Source organism: Pan troglodytes, chromosome 4, assembly GCF_028858775.2.
Source record: "Pan troglodytes isolate AG18354 chromosome 4, NHGRI_mPanTro3-v2.0_pri, whole genome shotgun sequence".
Lineage (NCBI taxonomy): Eukaryota > Metazoa > Chordata > Mammalia > Primates > Hominidae > Pan > Pan troglodytes.
The window spans coordinates 14,435,482-14,452,417 of record NC_072402.2 but is presented as its reverse complement, the minus strand read 5'-3'; the positions used below and the strand labels follow the sequence as shown (position 1 = coordinate 14,452,417).

General features: G+C 37.9%; 1 protein-coding gene across 3 annotated transcripts in view; it reads left to right on the top strand.

The window, feature by feature from the left end:
- DNAH5 (dynein axonemal heavy chain 5) overlaps nt 1–16,936 on the top strand; it is a 327,271-nt gene that overhangs the window by 210,858 nt on the left and 99,477 nt on the right. For all 3 annotated transcript variants that reach the window (XM_016952957.4, XM_016952956.4, XM_054684178.2), the window contains exons 48-50: nt 12,509–12,631; nt 12,838–13,051; nt 14,346–14,569. In XM_016952957.4, coding sequence (XP_016808446.4) covers nt 12,509–12,631; nt 12,838–13,051; nt 14,346–14,569 — 561 coding nt within the window. The remainder of the gene's footprint in view (nt 1–12,508; nt 12,632–12,837; nt 13,052–14,345; nt 14,570–16,936) is intronic.

Below are 16,936 nucleotides of genomic sequence, written 5' to 3'. Positions count from 1 at the left end.
ATCCAAAGAACTTTGCTTTTAATGAACTTTGTTGTTCTTTAGCTGTTGGAATGAAAATATCAGAGCAATGAAACTTGTTGAAGGCATGGTTAAATCACGCCTTTTTATCACTTAATTTAATTGGTGACAGCAGAGTGCCAATACACTAAGATCATTGATTAAACTTCTAAATAAGACTGTCAGCTTCATTATACTCTTCTGGAGGAGACAGGATTTCCAGTATGGGCTATCTTTCTATCAAATAAATACCATTCATATAGTGTCTGGGTGGGCAGATCTGGATGGATGGTCAACCCCAAATTGCAGTGACTTAGCAGTGGCATTTTCGTGTTTGGGAAAGGACACATTAAATTACCCTAGGCTGGCAAGATGCTAACATTGTATGTGTTCCTTTAATACCGCCTTACAATTAAAGAGCTTTTGTTAGTTTTACCTTAGGAGGACATTCTCTTTAAAGGTTATAATTATAACATTATTTGAGGATAAAGGTTTTAAAAAAATCAGATCAGAGTGTGATATTTTTTCATTATGTGGGGTGATTTTCTAATGATCCACACTTCATGAGACTGTATGAACTCTTTAGGCCTACAATGTAGTTCTGATTGTAACTATGGCAGAGCTAATGCAGACTTCAGAAGTTAAGGGCCGAGTCCCCACAAGACTGCCCTCACTCAGACACCAGCCAGAAGCTCAGGGGTTCTCAAGAGACCCATACCTCTGACCAAGTGGCTACAAATTAGGCCATTCCCTCAGCCCTCTCAGTTTCCATAATTCACTAGAATGACTTACAGAACTCGGAGAAATGCTATGCTTATCATTACAGCTTTCTTGCAAAGATACAAATAAGTGTCAGTCAAAAGAAAAGATAAAGAGGTCAAGGTTTGGGAGGGTCTCAAATGCAAACCTTCCCTGTCCTCAGGATGTGCTACCTTCCAGGCATATCATGTATATCACCAACCTGGACACTCACCTGAGCCTTGGTGTCCTGGGTTTTTATTGGGGTTTTATTACATAGGCATACTTGATTACATCATTGGCCATAGGATGAGACTCAGATCTTTTTATTTTTTTTGAAACGGAGCCTCGCTCTGTCACCAGGCTGGAGTGCAGTCGTGTGATCTTGGCTCACTGCAACCTCCACCTCCTGGGTTCAAGCAATTCTCCTGCCCCAGCCTTCTGAGTAGCTGGGACTATAGGCATGGGCTACCACACCCCGCTAATTTTTGTATTTTTAGTAGAGATGGGGTTTCACCATGATGTCCAGGATGGTCTTGATCTCTTGACCTCATGATCTGCCCGCCTGGGCCTCTCAAAGTGCTGGGATTACAGGCGTGAGTCACTGTGCCCAGCCAAGATCTTTAAGACTGAACTCAAATCTCCATCAGCTCCCCTCCCAGGTCAACTGATATCATGTGACTTAAAACTTCAACCTTCTCATCACATGGCTGGTGATGAGTGGTTGGCATGAGTGGTATGAGGGGCCCATGTGAGTCCTTTCTATCACTCAGGAAATTTCCAGGGTTTAAAGACTCCATCCCAGGAGCCAGGAACAAAGGCCAGTCCAATCTTTTATTATGCAATGAGGCCTTGTCACTGCGTTTTTGTTACCAACTCTGTGACATTTATCTCTGCCAGGTATTAAAGATCTGTGGTTTCTGTCTCTTTAACATGAAATATGTACTCATTTCCTGGAAAAAGCCATATGTTATCTAGAAAACCTGTTGTTTGATATACAAATTCATAAACCATATAATAAATTTCTAGAAGTGGTACCATATTCAAATATAATAAATAGAAGAAGAGTGAAGTATTCCTTAGGCTCCCATTATCTGATACACATGGCTTTAGCCAGATTCCCCACTGTTCTTCAGTGTTAAGATGGAGTTAACACATCACTATTTCTTTTTTCTGTTCAGAAGCATCACAGGATCATCCACTCTGTTTCGTGCCAGAGACTGTTTTGACTGTGGAGCATCAGGGATTTCTATTAAGCAAGACTCATTAGTTTTAGAAAGCTTTCAATTAGCCAAACTGTTGTAATTAACTTTCTCACTGTAATTTTCAGTCATTCGTGCTAAACAGGGCTGATGGAGCAGAGCATTTGTCTCTGCATCTCCCACGTATCTGGATCCCAACCAAACTGAAATTGTAGATGAGAAAATAGATACTGTCCATTTCTCAGCTGTTACCAAGATGGCACACTGTCCAATGAAGGGCACGTGTCTGTTACTTCACAGGTTGTTTTCATCATGATGTAACTTCCACATCTTTCATCAGTAGAGGGGACTGTCACTTTTTGCCTCGGACAATCCAGGTTACTTTCATTGTCTCAGATTAATAATTAATAGCATCCTTTGCCACTATCAAAAGTTTGGACAAAAATTATACAGTCACTCCATTTTTTGGCTAAGGGAATTTAGTCTGTTTTTTAAGAAAGATTCCTCATTTTTCCCCCCGAACTAATATTAATTATTTTTGAAAGTAATTCATACATAGAAGTAGAAATTTAAGCAATACAAGAAGGTGAAAAGAAGAAAGCAAAAATTAAGATAATTTCTGAAAAGATTTCTAAAAATAATTATAAAGTTTTTTGAATATAGCTACCATCTTACAAATGGTTGCATAGCAATAGGTTTTATTTTTTAAAAAGTAAGACTCCTAGACCTGGAAGGAAATTCCACAGTGTTTTTTGGACCCAGAACCACTTTTCCAAGTGACATCTTGTGCAGTAGATTAATCTATAAAATAAGTAACCATGGATTTGCTTTGGTGGAATTGGAGCTGGGGTCCTGCAGCCCATTCCAGCCTCATCTTTTCTTCCTGCAAGGGGTCCCTGTGTTTGCAGAAAATCCTTTTGGCTCCTCAGAGCACAGTTTGAAGACTAGTTTCCTAAGAGATAATATGTGAAAGTATATTTGTGTCATAAAGCTCTCTTAAAATGTCAGGTTTTACGGTTAAGACTGATGTACTTGGGTGGAAGGAGATTCAAGCATTGTCTGAATTCACTTAGTTGGTGGCAGAACCTAAGCTGGAAACAGCTGGAAACCAGGGTCCATGTGCTCTGCTGTGCTGTGCACCCACATGCTTCCTTCCAATGGCCTTTCTTTATCTATATTAATATCTAAAGGGCTGGTTTATCACTTAGTGCGCTTGTTTTATTTTTAGCTTCCAGTTATGCATTATTGTATTTTCATGTGATTTTTGACATATTTTACTTTTTACAATGTACTATTGAGCATTTTAAACTTTCCTAATGTAAGACTATTTTTGTTTGGTTTAGTGAATTACAATAAAATGGGAAGATGTTATTAGGCAGTAGATTTCTTAATAAAGAGCATAACTCTCCATTTTTATGTTTTAGCTAATAGCACACATATGAAAACCTAAAATTAAGTATATTTTATATTTCTGTTTAATTGTATGTAACATGCATGAAAAATGATTTAGGTGCTAGTGTATAGAGCTACACATAGAAATAATAAAATAGCTTTACATTTTATACTACATTAAGCTCATGAATTGCTTTCATATATATTATATATCATTAATGCATAATACTCTGTAGCAAGCTCATGAATTGCTTTCATATATATTATATCATTAATGCATATATGCATATTCATATGCATATTTATGTACGTACATATGATTTACGTATCTATACACACTCTCATTTCTTGGTTGTATTATACCCAGAAATATTAAGTGGCTTACCTGAAATCATAGAGTTGATAAATGTGAGAAGCAGTAGTTTAGTTAGTTTTTCCTGACTTTCAGCCTAGTCAGAGCTGTTATGTAAGACCTTGCAGGTTGTGCAGATTTTGCACTGTGTCTCATTCACAAAGACGATTGCGTGAATGTTGTACCTAAGAACTAGGCAATGCACCGTCGCCTCAGCTGCACATGATCCTTCCAATACCCCTTCCAATGTTGCTTTCCTCCCTTTGTCTTGTTGGGGAAACAGACATGTGCATAACCAAGTGTAGTTGACAAGATAAGTGCTACTTATGGCAGAATCTCAATGCTGTACTGTGGAGTCCGGAGGAGGAGCCGATTAGTTTCCATAGGGGATTACAGAAATCAGCATAATGAAAGAGTTGATCATTCCTTGGGGGAGTTTATTATTTATATTAATTTCTAGGAATTATAAAAGCTGAGTTGTCTATTAAGAAATTAATTCAGTAATTGAATTGTCCCTAGGTTTAGGGCTTCTAGCTCAGAAAAGAGCCAGAAGGGAGCTCCATTCCTCAGCCTACCTGGTTTTCTGACCATCTGGTTTTCATGTCTTAAAATGCTGCTGTCACAGCTTGGGTTAATGATATCCTATGTGTGTAGACAGACAATGAGATTGGAATCTTGTTTAGGTTTCATAAATTGCATAAGATGCTGTCATGCTGACTACGATTCCCCAATTTCAGAGTAAAGTGATTGTCTATTCTCAAAGAACAGTATATGTCCTTAGTGCAAGTCCTTGCTAGAGACTTAATTTTTTTTTAAAAAAATCAGTAACTGGATTGACAGAAGTGACGTTTTTAGAAGATCACTCATCTAAATCAATATTTCACAATGTGAATTTGGCTAATGATAATCCTGAGAGATTTTTTTTGGCTTAGAAATGGCTACTCTAGAAATATATAAATAAGGATCCCATAAGGAATACTGTAAGCCAGCCTATAAGGTGAACATCACTTCACAGTCTATGTGGTTTTTTTTTTAACTGTATGTAAATGAACTAAGACCCTGAGGGTCCAGAACAAAGACAGTGAGAAGGACTGTCTGGAAGTGAGACTGGAGGAGTAAGTAGTGGGTACCATAGAGTTCCCTGTAAGTCACTGACGAGGAACCCCCTGGAGTCCTGAGGAGGATTGCATTGCCCTTTAGAAAGCTCGTTCTGGCTGTAGAGTGGAGAACAAGATGCAAGAGACATGGCTGCACTCAGAGAGACCTGAGAGGAGACAGTCGCAGTCATTTCTCAGGAGGGAGGTTGGGCTGGACCAAGATGGTAAAATGAGAAAGGAAACAGAACGAGGATGCATTCAACCTTGGTTAGGAAGTGGAACTGCCAGAACTTGTGATTGGTTGAGTAGAGGTTTATGTTAGTCTGTTCTTGCACTACTATAAAGAATGAACTGAGACTGGGTAATTTATAAAGAAAAGAGGTTTAATTGTCTCACAATTCCACAGACTATACAGGAAACATGGCTGGGGAGGCCTCAGGAAACTTTCAGTTATGTTGGAAGGGGAAGTAGACACTTCTTACGTGGCCGGAGCAGGAGTGAGAGAGCAAAGGTGGAGGTGCTACACACCTTTAAGCAACCAGATCTTGTGAGAACTCACTCATGAGACAGCACTGGGGGGATAGTGCTAAACCATTAGAAACCACCTCCATGATCCAGTCACCTCCCACCAGGCCTCACCTCCAACATTGGGGATGACAATTCCACATGAGATTTGGGTGGGGACATAGAGCCAAACCATCTCAAGGTTGTTGGAGGAGAGGCATAGGAGACAGTGAGAAAAGTCAAAGATGACTCCAGGTTTCTTGTATTTATTTATGTAAAAAATATTTAACAACAAACACATAGTACCAGACACCCTTCTAGACACTGAGGATGAAATAATGAGTAAAGTAAGGAAGACAAGGTGCCTTCCCTCCTTACCTTCTAGTGGAGGAGACAGGCAATAATCTAATAAGTGAACATATCTACCTGGTTTTATTAACTGGACCGCAGTTCATAACAGCAAAGCAGTGGATGAGGTGGGAACACCAATCAAAGAGATTGGGAGGAATGTGGGTGGCAGAATACTACGCAGATGATCCGTGATTCTTTAGACGGATTTCTTTGGGGGAGACAAAAAAATTCTAGGTAAAATTACAAATCATGCAATATAGCCATTGTGTATGAGTCATAAGGAAGTTTCCAGGATTGACTGCAGTCAGGGAAGGCAATTTAAGGGGTCATGACATTAATCCCTGTGAGAAAGAAAGACATAATGGAATGGGGGCCTACTGTTGTTTAGGTAGGAAGAGATACTTTAGAAAGGGTGTTGAAATTATAATAGAAAAACTCAGTGTTGTTAGATGTGGAAATGTTTGGATGGGGCAATAGGTAGTTGGTGCCACTTTCTGAGTTGAGCACCCCGAAGGGGTGCAGACTTTGTGCTGAGTAAGGAAGTGGAGTTTATGTTTGAATATGCTTATTTTTGTGATGTTATGGAACCTCCAGCTTGGACAGATCAGATGTCCAAGTATACAGTTTTTTCGAACAGCCCCAAATGGATAGCTATCCAAAGGAGTAGAGCATGCAATACAGGAGGAACATGCCTAATCTGAAAATCTGAAATTCAGGTTGCTCCAAAATCCAAAACTTTTTGAGCATTGGCAAGCTCAAAAAATTTCACACCTCACCTCAAGTGACAGCTTGTAGTCAAAATGCAGGTGCACAACACACAGTTTATTCAGCATCCCCAAGGGAAGAAAGACCCTCCCAGCACCCTCCAGCTTTCATATCTTTTCAGCACACTACCAGATTCCCCCATGCAAGCATGTCCAACATATATTGTTCAATGTACACGAATGTTGTTTCATGCACAAAATTGTATAAATATGAAATATTTAATTTTAAATATTTTAAAATAAAATGTAAGTAAACATATAAATACACACATACATACATAGCATATAAAACTACTTCCTGGCTATATATATAAAGTGTATATAGGAAACACAAATGGCTTTTATGTTTAGATTTGGGTTCCATCCCGAAGATATCTCATTATGTATATGCAAATATTCCCAAATCTGAAAACATTCAATATACAAAACACTTCTGGTTCCAAGCATTTCAGAGAAGGCATAACCAACCTGCGTTGTGTTTCAGGCCTTCAGGAGGTCTTACCAAACTTCAACACTCAGGTAACTATTGAATCTGCAACAATTCTAAAAATGGAAAGAAATCTCAACTTCTAGGTTCTCAGGTTGCTTAATTTTTCTCCCTATTTTGTTGTGCTTTTGTCAATTTAACTCTTTTATGACATGTATAGCTTAGTGGTGATAGGGATGATTTCCTATCATTTCAAAAAAATTAGGGTTACAGTGGAGGGGAAGAAAATATAGGTGTGTGGCTATTACTCTGTATTACTCTGACTATCCCACCTAGTACATTTAGCTCTTGATAAAGCTTCCCAATACATAAAATCTTCATGTGCCAAAAAATGTTCTCATTAATAGACATGGGAATGTCTGGAAGTCCTAGTTGGCCATAAGGAGGTGAATTTAAATTCATTGAAAAGAAGAGCAAATTTAGCAAATGCAAACAATTTTGCATTTATGTGAGGGGGGGTATGAAATTCTTTTTGCTATTGTACAATGTCATGGGAGATTTGTTTTGTAATTGAATGAGTTGTAATATATTTATATCTCATTCTATTTTAAAATAGTGAAAAATTTTCACATTGCTTGCTATTATTCATTAAAATGATGAGGCCAGGCACAGTACAGTGGCTCATGCCTGTAATCCCAGCACATTGGGAGGCTGAGGCAGGTGGATCACCTGAGGTCAGGAGTTTGAGACTAGCTTGTCCAACATGGTGAAATCCCATCTCTACTAAAAATACAAAAATTAGCTGGGTGTGGTGGTGCGCACCCGTAATCCCAACTACTGGGAGGCTGAGGCAGGAGAATCGCTTGAACCCGGGAGGCAGAGGCTGCAGTTAGCCAACATTGCACTCCAGCCTGGGTAACAGAGCAAGACACTGTCTCAAAAATAAATAAATAAATAAATAAATAAATAAATAAAATAAATAAAACCATGATGAAAATGTACACTGTGCAATTACTGTGAAGATTCTCAAGGACAGTTGTATAGAGTTTTGCTTTTTTTTGTCTTATATTTTGTCTCATTTTGTGGTTATATCTTGTTCATAAAATTCACTTTTAACTGGTTTGTTCTTTGTCATGAAATAAAACATCTTTTGGATAAGAGAAGGAGAATTTATTTTATCTTAACATACCTCCACTTTCTTCTGTATTTTTACAACATCTTTAACATGATTTAAAATCATGCATTAGTAGATTCCTACAGTTATGAAAATGAAATGAGCTTTTGCGTTTTGAAGCTTCTGGAGTTTGAGAACTTCAAAGCCCTTTCTGTTTGCTTTGCAGTGCCAGACTCTGGTTACTCATGCATACACTTTGAAAGACAATTGATTCCCAAGCCACATTGCACTACCATGGACATGAGAACACCAGTCAAGAGCCTGGAGTCCTCTCCTCAGATCCTCTTCCTACCCCTTCCAGTGTCCCTTCTTTCAGTTATTTATTTATTTATTTTATTATACTTTAAGTTGTTCTAGGATACATGTGCACAATGTGCAGGTTTGATACATAGGTATACATGTGCCATGTTGGTTTGCTGCACCCATCAACTCATCATTTACATTAGGTATTTCTCCTAATGCTATCCCTCCCCCAGCCCCCCACCCCCAGACAGGCCCCAGTGTGTGATGTTCCTCGCCCTGTGTGCAAGTGATCTCATTGTTCAATTCCCACCTATGAGTGAGAACATGCAGTGTTTGTTTTTCTGTCCTTGTGATAGTTTGCTGAGAATGGTGGTTTCCAGCTTCGTCCATGTCCCCGCAAAGAACATTAACTCATCCTTTTTTGTGGCTGCATAGTATTCCATGGTGTATATGTGCCACATTTTCTTAATCCAGTCTATCATTGATGGACATTTGGGTTGGTTCCAAGTCTTTGCTATTGTGAATAGTGCTGCAGTAAACATACGTGTGCATGTGTCTTTATAGCAGCATGATTTATAATCCTTTTGGTATATGCCCAGTAATGGGATTGCTGGGTCAAATGGTAATTCTAGTTCTAGGTCCTTGAGGAATCACCACACTGTCTTCCACAATGGTTGAACTAATTTACACTCCCACCAACAGTGTAAAAACGTTCCTATTTCTCCACATGCTTTCCAGCATCTGTTGTTTCCTGACTTTTTAATGATTGCCATTCTGATTGGCATGAGATGGTATCTTATTGTGGTTTTGATTTGCATTTCTCTGATGACCAGTGATGATGAGCATTTTTTCATGTATCTGTTGGCTGCATAGATGTCTTCTTTTGAGAAGTGTCTATCCATATCCTTTGCCCACTATTGATGGGGTTGTTTGTTTTTTTTTTTCTTGTAAATTTGTTTGAGTTCTCTGTAGATTCTGGATATTAGCCCTTTTTCAGATGGGTAGATTGCAAAAATTTTCTCCCATTCTGTAGGTTGCCTGTTCACTCTGATGGTAGTTTCTTTTGCTGTGCAGAAGCTTGTTAGTTTAATTAGATCCCATTTGTCTATTTTGGCTTTTGTTGCCATTTCTTTTGGTGTTTTAGTTATGAAGTCCTTGCCCATGCCTGTATCCTGAATGGTATTGCCTAAGTTTTCCTCTAGGGTTTTTATAGTTTCAGGTCTAACATTTAAGTCTTTAATCCATCTTGAATTAATTTTTGTATAAGGTGTAAGGAAGGGATCCAGTTTCAGCTTTCTATGTATGGCTAGCCAGTTTTCCCAGCACCATTTATTAAATAGGGAATCCTTTCCTCATTTCTTGTTTTTGTCAGGTTTGTCAAAGCAGATGGTTGTAGATGTGTGGTGTTATTTCTGAGGCCTCTGTTCTGTTCCATTGATCTATCTCTCTGTTTTGGTACCAGTACCATGCTGTTTTGATTACTGTAGCCTTGTAGTATAGTTTGAAGTCAGGTAGCGTGATGCCTCCAGCTTTGTTCTTTTGGCTTAGGATTTTCTTGGCAATGTGGGCTCTTTTTTGGTTCCATATGAAATTTAAAGTAGTTTTTTCCAATTCTGTGAAGAAAGTCATTGGTAGCTTGATGGGGATGACATTGAATCTATAAATTACTTTGGGCAGTATGGCCATTTTCATGCTATTGATCCCTTCTATCCATGAGCATGGAATATTCTTCCATTTTTTTGTGTCCTCTTTTATTTCGTGGCGCAGTAGTTTGTAGTTCTCCTTGAAGAGGTCCATCACATCCCTTGTAAGTTGGATTCCTAGGTATTTTATTCTCTTTGTAGCCATTGTGAATGGGAGTTCACTCATGATTTGGCTCTCTGTTTGTCTGTTAATGGTGTATAGGAATGCTTGTGATTTTTGCACATTGATTTTGTATCCTGAGACTTTGCTGAAGTTGCTTATCAGCTTAAGGAGATTTTGGGCTGAGACAATGGTGTTTTCTAAATATACAATCATGTCATCTGCAAACAGGGACAATCTGGCTTCCTCATTTCCTAATGGAATACCCTTTATTTCTTTCTCTTTCCTGATTGCCCTGGCCAGAACTTCCAACACTATGTTGAATAGGAGTGGTGAGAGAGGCATCCCTGTCTTGTGCCATTTTCAAAGGGAATGCTTCCAGTTTTTGCCCATTCAGTATGATATTGGCTGTGGGTTTGTCATACATAGTCTTATTATTTTGAGATACGTTCCATCAATACCTAGTTTATTGAGAGTTTTTAGCATGAAGGGCTGTTGAATTTTGTCGAAGGCCTTTTCTGCATCTATTGAGATAATCATGTGGTTTTTGTTGTTGGTTCTGTTTATATGCTGGATTACATTTATTGATTGCATATGTTGAACCAGCCTTGCATCCCAGGGATGAAGCCAACTTGATCATGGTGGATAAGTTTTTTGATGTGCTGCTGGATTCGGTTTGCCAGTATTTTATTGAGGATTTTCGCATCAATGTTTATCAGGGATATTGGTCTAAAACTCTGTTTTTTTGTTGTGTCTCTGCCAGGCTTTGGTATCAGGATGACGCTGGCCTCATAAAATGAGTTAGGGAGGATTCCCTCTTTTTCTATTGATTGGAATAGTTTCAGAAAGAATGGTAACAGCTCCTCTTCGTACCTCTGGTAGAATTTGGCTGTGAATCCGTCTGGTCCTGGACTTTTTTTGGTTGGTAGGCTATTAATTATTGCCTCAATTGCAGAGCCTGTTATTGGTCTATTCAGAGATTCAGCTTCTTCCTGGTTTAGTCTTGGGAGGGTGTATGTGTCCAGGAATTTATCCATTTCTTCTAGATTTTCTAGTTTATTTGTGTAGAGGTGTTTATAGTATTCTCTGATGGTAGTTTTTATTTCTGTGGGATCGGTGGTGATATCCCCTTTATCATTTTTTATTGCATCTATTTGATTTTTCTCTCTTTTCTTCTTTATTAATCTTGCTAGCCGTCTATCAATTTTGTTGATCTTTTCAAAAAACCAGCTCCTAGATTCATTGATTTCTGAAGGGTTTTTTGTGTCTCTGTCTCTTTCAGTTCTGCTCTGATCTTAGTTATTTCTTGCCTTCTGCTAGCTTTTGAATTTGTTTGCTCTTGCTTCTCTAGTTCTTTTAGTTGTGATGTTAGGGTGTCAATTTTGGATCTTTCCTGCTTTCTCTTGTGGGCATTTAGTGCTATAAATTTCCCTCTACACACTGCTTTAAATGTGTCCCAGTTCTTTCAGTTTTAATATCTTTTTGTGTACTGCAATGAAGGTTTGTTTATTTATTTATTTATTTATTTATTTATTTATTTATTTATTTTGAGACGGAGTCTCGCTCTGTCGCCGAGGCTGGAGTGCAGTGGCGTTATCTTGGCTCACTGCAAGCTCCGCCTTCTGGGTTCACACCATTGTCCTGCCTCAGCCTCCCGAGTAGCTGGGACTACTGGCATCTGCCACCACGCCCGGCTAATTTTTTTTGTATTTTTAGTAGAGACAGGGTTTCACCGTGTTAGCCAGGATGGTCTCGATCTCCTGACCTCGTGATCTGCCCGCCTCTGCCTCCCAAAATGCTGGGATTACAGGCATCAGCCACCGTGCCCGGCCTCAAGGAAGGTTTTTTACAGAGTGCAGCGTGGTCTTCTCTTGCACTGCCTAAGCTCAGAATGTAAAAATGAGAGAGAAGACATAAGTGAGCTTTGTTCACTCTGTGTCAGGGAATGAGAATTGAATCCGTGTAACTGCATCTGCCCAAAAGAGTGGGTATGAGCTGTGCCAGGTGACAGAAGCCAGTTTCAGCCTTCAGACCATGATGGGCTGTGCAGCTCGGAGTGCAGACCTCAGAAGCTTCTCACACCGTAGCCTTGTTTAACTTTGTTGCTGGTTATAGGGAAACTATTAGCAAGACTTTGAATAATGGGGAACATAGTGTCACCAACAGAAGAAGACAAAAGTAAATTTTTAGAAATGGACAGACGAGTCTCATCCCATTCAAATTCACATTGGTTAGAATTTCATTTCCTTCTAAATTAAACTGGATTTTCAAATTTTGTGAATGTTATACAAGATAATTTAGGTACTTTAGAATTTGTTAGAATTAAGGGGGAAATTTGGCTTTTTAGAAATAATTCATATCAGTTCAAAGGTTACCAGTTTTTGTTGTTTTTTAAAATAATTGACCATGTTTTAGGTGATATTTTCACAGATGTTTCAGTTGATTTTTTTTTTTTTTTTCACAGAGGACAATAGAGAGCTATGTGGATAAACGAATGGGTACAACGTATGGCCCTCCTGCGGGAAAGAAGATGACTGTTTTTATTGATGATGTGAATATGCCAATAATCAATGAGTGGGGAGATCAGGTATCATCATTCTATTGTGCATTTTATTTCTTTAATTTGGTATTGATTTATTCTTAGAAGAGTTTTTAAATTTTTTTTTAAGTTTTTACTTTTTCAAGATATAATTTCTGAATTCCAGTAAAGTTCTTTCTTTGGAAACACTCAAGGAGTTAGGCTCCGGGGATGGAAAGGAATGATGCTTTAATTCTGAAAGTTGTCTTTCGTAGGTTACGAATGAGATAGTGCGACAGCTGATGGAACAAAATGGATTCTATAATCTAGAGAAGCCTGGGGAGTTCACCAGTATCGTGGACATCCAGTTTTTGGCAGCCATGATCCATCCTGGTGGTGGACGCAATGACATACCCCAAAGACTCAAGAGGCAGTTCTCTATATTTAATTGCACGTTGCCCTCTGAAGCTTCTGTGGACAAGATCTTTGGTAAAGATCAAGAGATGTGGGGTGGGAGGGTGAGGAAGAACACCTGCTTGGGTTCCTTTCTGAAAATCTTCACCCAAGACCCACACAGAAAGAGCACTGGGTGGCTCCTTGGTCTACAGCCTCCATCACTCTCAAGCAGTGTATTTCATTTCCTATAGGGATTGATTCTAGGTGTTTCCTGATTTGGATGACTTGGTAGAGCTTTTCCATTTATGGTTTTCTTTAACTGTTTCTAACTTCTTAAGCAAGGAGGTTTAACATTAAATGAACATGGAAATGAAATTGTTTCCCCCGTACATGAGATTGTTTCCTCATGGGCACATAGTTTTGAGGTCTGGATTGCTATGTTCCATGTCAAAAGTTTATGTAGCTTATACTTTAACCAACCCATAGAATGATTTCGGCCAAAGAAATAATGGCACCCAGAGCGCAGATTAGACACGGTCTGAAATTCAGAGTAATTTACTGGATTCTAATAAGTTATTGATTAAATATGTAGTATTTCATAGATAATTTAGCTGAACAATCACTAGCCAAATAAGTAAGCACATATGCCTACCCTAGTAATGATTATGCACTTGTGACTTATTTGTGCAGAAAAGAGTGTAAAGGTTTGAACACATTTATGTTAAGTATTTAGTTTACAATTTCTGAAGCTGCTATTGAGAAAAAGCTCATCAGGATTACCCTAATTAATTTCTGGCAAACGAAAATGTCATCTGGGTGCCCCAGGCTAGTGAAGTATGGCAGTAATCTCCCTTCAGTCACAGCAGTGAGCAAGGTCTGGAAACCAACAGACATTGGAATTATCTAAGCTTGGGAAAAGAAACATGGACCAGAAAAAATGACTGTTATCATTTTTAATTATTCCTTATTGCCTGGAAAATTTTACATAAAAAGTAAATGAAAGTATTTTATAATGCATGGAAAGGCAATGACAGAAAGTAGAAACCTTAGAGGACTTATAAAAACTTTTTTCTTATCTTATTATAAGGTAACTTCATGCATTTATCATTGTTACCGTTTAATAATATTGAAGTGGTGCAGCCAGAGTCTTCGGCAGTATTTCTTAATCAATTTTTCAGTGTTTTGAACTTATTTTCTTAAACTTGTATCTATTTTTTGTTACACTGTATTTGAAAAAGCAAGAGAACATTAACATACTTTCTTTTATATGTGATTATCTATTAAAATGTATAATGACATTTTTGCAAACCCTATGCTATAATGCTTTTCATTTTCATTTAATTTCTTTGAATGGCTAATCAAAATGCTGTAATTTCCACCTTTTCAGGTGTGATTGGGGTAGGCCACTACTGTACTCAGAGGGGTTTCTCAGAAGAAGTGAGAGATTCTGTGACAAAATTGGTGCCTCTGACACGCCGACTATGGCAGATGACCAAGATTAAAATGCTTCCTACCCCTGCGAAATTCCATTATGTGTTTAACCTACGAGATCTTTCTCGGGTCTGGCAGGGAATGCTGAACACTACTTCAGAGGTCATCAGGGAACCAAATGTAAGTGACACTGAAGAAAGAAAAACAAATAACATTGCTATTAATGATATATTCTAAATATTTTTATTGATTTATTTTTTACTTGAACTGTGAACATATTTTGGAATGTTTCAGCATGGGTATTCTTTACTGCTTTTAAACTAACATAATGAAATAAGTAAATTATGTCAGAAAATGTCAGTCAATGATAAATTCCAATTAAATTAGGTTTGTGTTTTAAGAACATCATACACACAATTATTCTTTAATGAAAAGAATAAAAGAAACAATTGATTTATTTTCCCAGTTCTAGTATGAGAAGAAGATATGTTTATTATACTAAATAATGGAAACAATCGCTATGGATTTTACTATATAATAGTCTTCATATTTTAAGCTTGACATTTTAACTTAAAAAGTAATTATCTTTATAATAAATATTCAAAATTAATAAACCCATTTTGTTGATAATCATCCATGATTTTTCTTTTCCATGTAACTGGATGCACTAAAAGAATTATGTACATTGGTAAAATTGAGGAGAGGCAGCAGCTTACAAAGTTCATTTAATAGAAAAATGATGATTTGTACACACACTTGAATATGACATTTCCCAGTGTTATAAGAATTTCCCTCAAACTAAGAATGCTGTGTGAAAATCCAGTATGCTTTTGTTCCAAAGCGTAGCCTATGTGCCCAGGCTAAGACAGGGTTGGCCTCTGTTTGAGCCTTTCTAGAGCTAAAGAAGTAATTAAGCAAATGGGTTTTAGGGGACTTCTCCATATAAACACACAGAGACAGTTAAATTATCAACAAAACTGTTCATTAAGCACAAGTGTTGATTACTAAAAAAACTCACCTCTGTCCAGATGCTTGCAATATAGGTAACCAAACTTGCTGATTCTTTTTTTTAAAAAAAATTATTTGTTGATTTATTTTTAACTTTTGTTTTAGGTTTGGGGGTACACGTGAAGGTTTGTTCCGTAGGTAAACATGTGTCATGGGGGCTTATTGTACAGATTATTTCATCACCCAGGTATTAATCCCAGTACGCAATAGTTATCTTTTCTGCTCCTCTCCCTCCTCTCACCTTCCACCCTCAGGTAGACCCCAGTGTCTGTCATTTCTGTCTTTGTGTTCATGAGTTCTCATCATTTAGCTCCCACTTATAAGTGAGAACATGTGGTGTATTAGTCCGTTTTCATACTGCTATAAAAACTGCTGGAGACTGGGTAATTTATTAAGAAAATAGGTTTAATTGACTCACAGTTCAGCATGTCTGGGGAGGCCTCAGGAAACTTAACAATCATGGTGGAAAAAGAAGAGGAAGCAAGGCACCTTCTTCACAAGATGGCAAGACGGAGAAGTGTGGAGCAAAAGGGGAAGAGCCTCTTATAAAACCGTAAGATCTTGTGAGAACTCACTCACTATCAGGAGAACACCATGGGGGAAATAGCCCCTACGATTCAATTACCTCCTTGTGATCTCTCCCTTGACATGTGGGGATTATGGGGATTACAATTCCAGATGAGATTTGGGGGGGGACATATCATGCAGTATTTGGTTTTCTATACCTGCATTAGTTTGCCAAGGATAATGGCCTCCAGCTCCATCCATGTTCCCATGAAAGACATGATCTCATTCTTTTTTATGGCTGCATAGTATTCCATGGTGTATAGGTCACACATTTTCTTTATCCAGTCTGCCATTGATGAGCATTTAGGTTGATTCTATGTCTTTGCTATTGTGAATAGTGCTGCAATGAACATTCATGTGCATGTGCATAGTAGAATGATTTATATTCCTCTGGGTATATACACCCTGTAATGGGATTTCTGGGTCAAATGGTAGTTCTGCTTTTAGCTCTTTGAGGAATCACCATAGTGCATTCCACAATGCTTGAACTAATTTACACTCCCACCAATAGCATATATGTGTTCTCTTTTCTCTGCAACCTTGCCAGCATCTGTTATTTTTGACTTTTTAATAATAGTCTTTCTGACTGATGTGATATTGTATCTCATTGCAGTTTTGATTTGCATTTCTCTAATGATGAGTGATGTTGAGCTTCTTTTCATATGTTTCTTGGCCACATGTATGTCTTCTTTTGAGAAGTGTCTGTTAATGATGTTTTGGGGAAAACTCACTTTCCTTCCTACAGAGAAGTGAGAGTCAGTTTAGCAGCGTGAATATTTTAACTTGATTTTTTTCCCTCAAAGTTATTTACAAGTTAATGGAATTGTTGAAGTCAGTTTTCAAAGATTACTATTGAAATAGCCATTTTTGATGCTTATTTTAAATCAGCACAAACAATTCCAACAATTGATGTTATCATAAACTTTTGTCTTAACTGAATCATTGAATATACTTCATTGAACTCCTTTTATA